General features: G+C 54.9%; 1 protein-coding gene across 1 annotated transcript; it reads left to right on the forward strand.

Annotated features, from left to right (window-relative positions):
- The first annotated feature begins 294 nt into the window (after window positions 1-294).
- LOC521086 (poly(A) binding protein, cytoplasmic 1-like 2A) lies at window positions 295-2690 on the forward strand. Its single transcript, XM_010821836.4, has one exon. The coding sequence runs from the start codon at window positions 858-860 to the stop codon at window positions 1458-1460; it is 603 nt and encodes a 200-aa protein (XP_010820138.1). The 5' UTR covers window positions 295-857; the 3' UTR covers window positions 1461-2690.
- The last annotated feature ends 293 nt before the right edge of the window (window positions 2691-2983 follow it).

The following is a 2983-nucleotide window of genomic DNA, read 5'->3' on the forward strand; positions in this document are numbered from 1 at the left end:
CCCGCCAACACCAAGCCTCCCGCTCCCGCCCCCTCCCACCGCCCGCCGCCCCGCAGCCCCGAAGCAGCCACAGGGGGAACCAAAGAGACAGAAGCCTTCCCGGCTGCCCGGACCACAGACGCCAACACCCCCCCCCACCCCGCCCCCCAGCACACGCCGCTCGCCGGCGCCCTGCACGCTAACCCACGACCGAGCGGCGGCGGCAGCAGCGGGCTCTGGGCTGCAGGCTGCGGTGACTCGCACCGGTGCGCTCCTGGCAGCGCTAGCCATCCCAGGTGACTGGGACTCGCTAGATCGGCTGGCCCGGGGTCCTCCACCCCAGCTTGCGCCCCCGGCCCGGATTCCGGCGCCCACCTGCCCTCCAGCCCTCTCCCGCCTTTCACTCCCCAACGCAGGCTCGCCGGAAGGGAGGTCGCGGCAGCGGCCCGGCGGCACCGGCGACCGTGGCGACAGCGGCGACAGTGGCGGCGGCGGTGGCGGCGGCGGCAGCGGCGGAGGCTGCGGCGGCGACCGTGGCAGAGGCGGTGGCGGAGGCCTCCGTGGCGGAGACGGAAGCAGAGGTGGAGGCCGAGGCCTCAGTAGAGGAGGCAGTGGCGGAGGCCACCCTGGGGGAGGCGGTGGCAGCCCTGGCGGAGGAGGAGGCGGAGGCTGCACTGGCCGCAGCGGCCGTGGCGGTGGCGGAGGCCAGCGAGGCCGAAGCCGCCGCCGCCGCAGCAGAGGCTGCGGCGCCCGCCGTGGGGGAGTCAGATGCGGATTCCGCTGCGGAGGTCGAGGCGGCGGTAGCGGCGGCGGCGGCTACCGCCGTGGATGCAGATGCGGAAACGGGCAGGGGCTCCGAGAGGAACCCGAACTTTCCTATGGCCTCGCTGTACGTGGGCGACCTGCACCCTGAGGTGACGGAGGCAATGCTGTATGAGAAGTTCAGCCCGGCCGGGCCCATCCTCTCCATCCGCATTTGCAGGGACAAGATCACCCGCCGCTCGTTGGGCTATGCGTATGTCAACTACCAGCAACCGGTGGACGCCAAGCGGGCCCTGGAGACCCTGAACTTTGATGTCATCAAGGGCAGGCCGGTGCGCATCATGTGGTCCCAGCGGGACCCCTCGCTCCGTAAGAGCGGAGTGGGCAACGTCTTCATCAAGAACCTGGGCAAGACCATCGACAACAAGGCTCTGTACAACATCTTCTCGGCGTTCGGCAACATCCTGTCCTGCAAAGTGGCCTGCGACGAAAAGGGGCCCAAGGGCTATGGGTTCGTGCACTTCCAGAAGCAGGAGTCCGCCGAGCGGGCCATAGATGCGATGAATGGCATGTTCCTGAACTACCGCAAAATTTTCGTTGGGAGATTCAAGTCGCATAAAGAACGAGAGGCCGAAAGGGGAGCCTGGGCCAGGCAGTCCACCAGTGCTGACGTCAAGGATTTCGAGGAAGACACCGATGAGGAGGCCACCTTCCGATGAAAACATCCCAGAAGCGAGCCAGCCAGCAGAGCCAAACCTTGGCTCCCATTCGGTTTACAACCCCCCCACCCTTTTTCCCCCAACCCACCAGCAGTGTATTGTATTGGGAGTGCAGGTCTCTCTCTCACCCCTCCCTTCCTCCTTCCTTCCCTCCACCTCTGCCTTCCTGTTTGTCTCTCTCTGTCTCTGTCTCTGTCTCTCTCTCTCTCTCTCCAGACTTCCCCTTCTCTCCCCGCCCCTCCCCCCACACCCACCTTGGGTGTTGTGAATAATATGCTAATCTGTGCCACTTGATAGTTAAAGGCTGCCTCTTCTCCTTGTGGTTTGGTTTAAAAAGCACTTTCTCTCTTTGTTTATTGCACAGGTGATGCAATGTCATAGTAGAAACATCAGGAAGGAGAAGGAAATCAGATGAGGGAAAACCAAGAGAGTAATTGCTCCCATGACCCTACTACCCGGAGACAACCACTTTTACCATTTTGGTGTGCTGTTTTTCAGGCTCTCTTCTCTCCTTTTCTCTCTCTCACCCTTCTTCACCTCCACCCCGCCTTCCCTTTTAACACAGTGTAAAAGAATGGTTCATGTATGTGGTGTTTCTTAACCTGCTTTTTCAAAAACTAAAACCAAACATCAACCCATTGAACTTCTTTCCATGTTATTCAACATGCTTGAGAAAGGTCATCTTCAGTGCCTGCAGAGTGTATCTATGGACCCTAACATTTCTGTAATCATCGCCACATTGTTGGACATTTGGGTGGTGCCTAATTCTTTCCCTGTGTTTAAACCCAGCACTGTATACTCTGATGAGCGAATTCTTCCTTGTCAAGCCAAATCTTTGCTAGCGTACAGGATGTTCTTAATTGTGAACTTGCAGGATCCACATGTGGACATTTTAAAGACTGTTTCTTTGTGTTGCCCAATGGCCCCTTCATAAGCATTGTACCAATTTGCATTCATGCCACCCACCTCAACTAGTAAAAACAGTATGCCCATTTCCCCTGCATAGTCTCCTGGTCACTGTAATTGGTGTGTGTGTGCGTGCGTGTGTGCGTGCGCATGCGTGTGCCTGTGTCTTGGCCCACTTGATGGTTGTTATGCTGAATTTAAATGCTGTTTATCACCTCCTTTCCCTGAGCCCACTTTCTGCTCTTTTCCCCATTCTCAGAAAAATAATCCAGCTTCATTGTAGGGAAAAAAAAATCACACAGCAGACAAGTCAACAGAAGAAAATTAATTTCACAAGAAATCAGTCCTAATAACCTCCCTGAATCATTTTCTTCTGCATCTATCTAATAGTTACTATGAAGTACCTAAAACATATTAGGCTGTATCTTTCTAGTATTTTTCTGATTCATTTGTCATGTATGTATATAGTAATGTACATATTGTTTTTATACTTGCTTTTTGACACCTAAATATGTGTGTGTATGTTTATACACACAATACTCTTTAACTTCATTTCATTAAAGATAATTTTAAAACATTATTTCTGGTTGTTAATATTTCATTGAATTAATAATAAG

This window comes from Bos taurus, chromosome X (genome assembly GCF_002263795.3).
Source record: "Bos taurus isolate L1 Dominette 01449 registration number 42190680 breed Hereford chromosome X, ARS-UCD2.0, whole genome shotgun sequence".
In the NCBI taxonomy this organism is placed as follows: domain Eukaryota; kingdom Metazoa; phylum Chordata; class Mammalia; order Artiodactyla; family Bovidae; genus Bos; species Bos taurus.

Excerpts from the sequence above, each read along its gene's own strand:
- LOC521086 (XM_010821836.4), top strand. The coding sequence starts at position 858 with ATGGCCTCGCTGTACGTGGGCGACCTGCACCCTGAGGTGACGGAGGCA.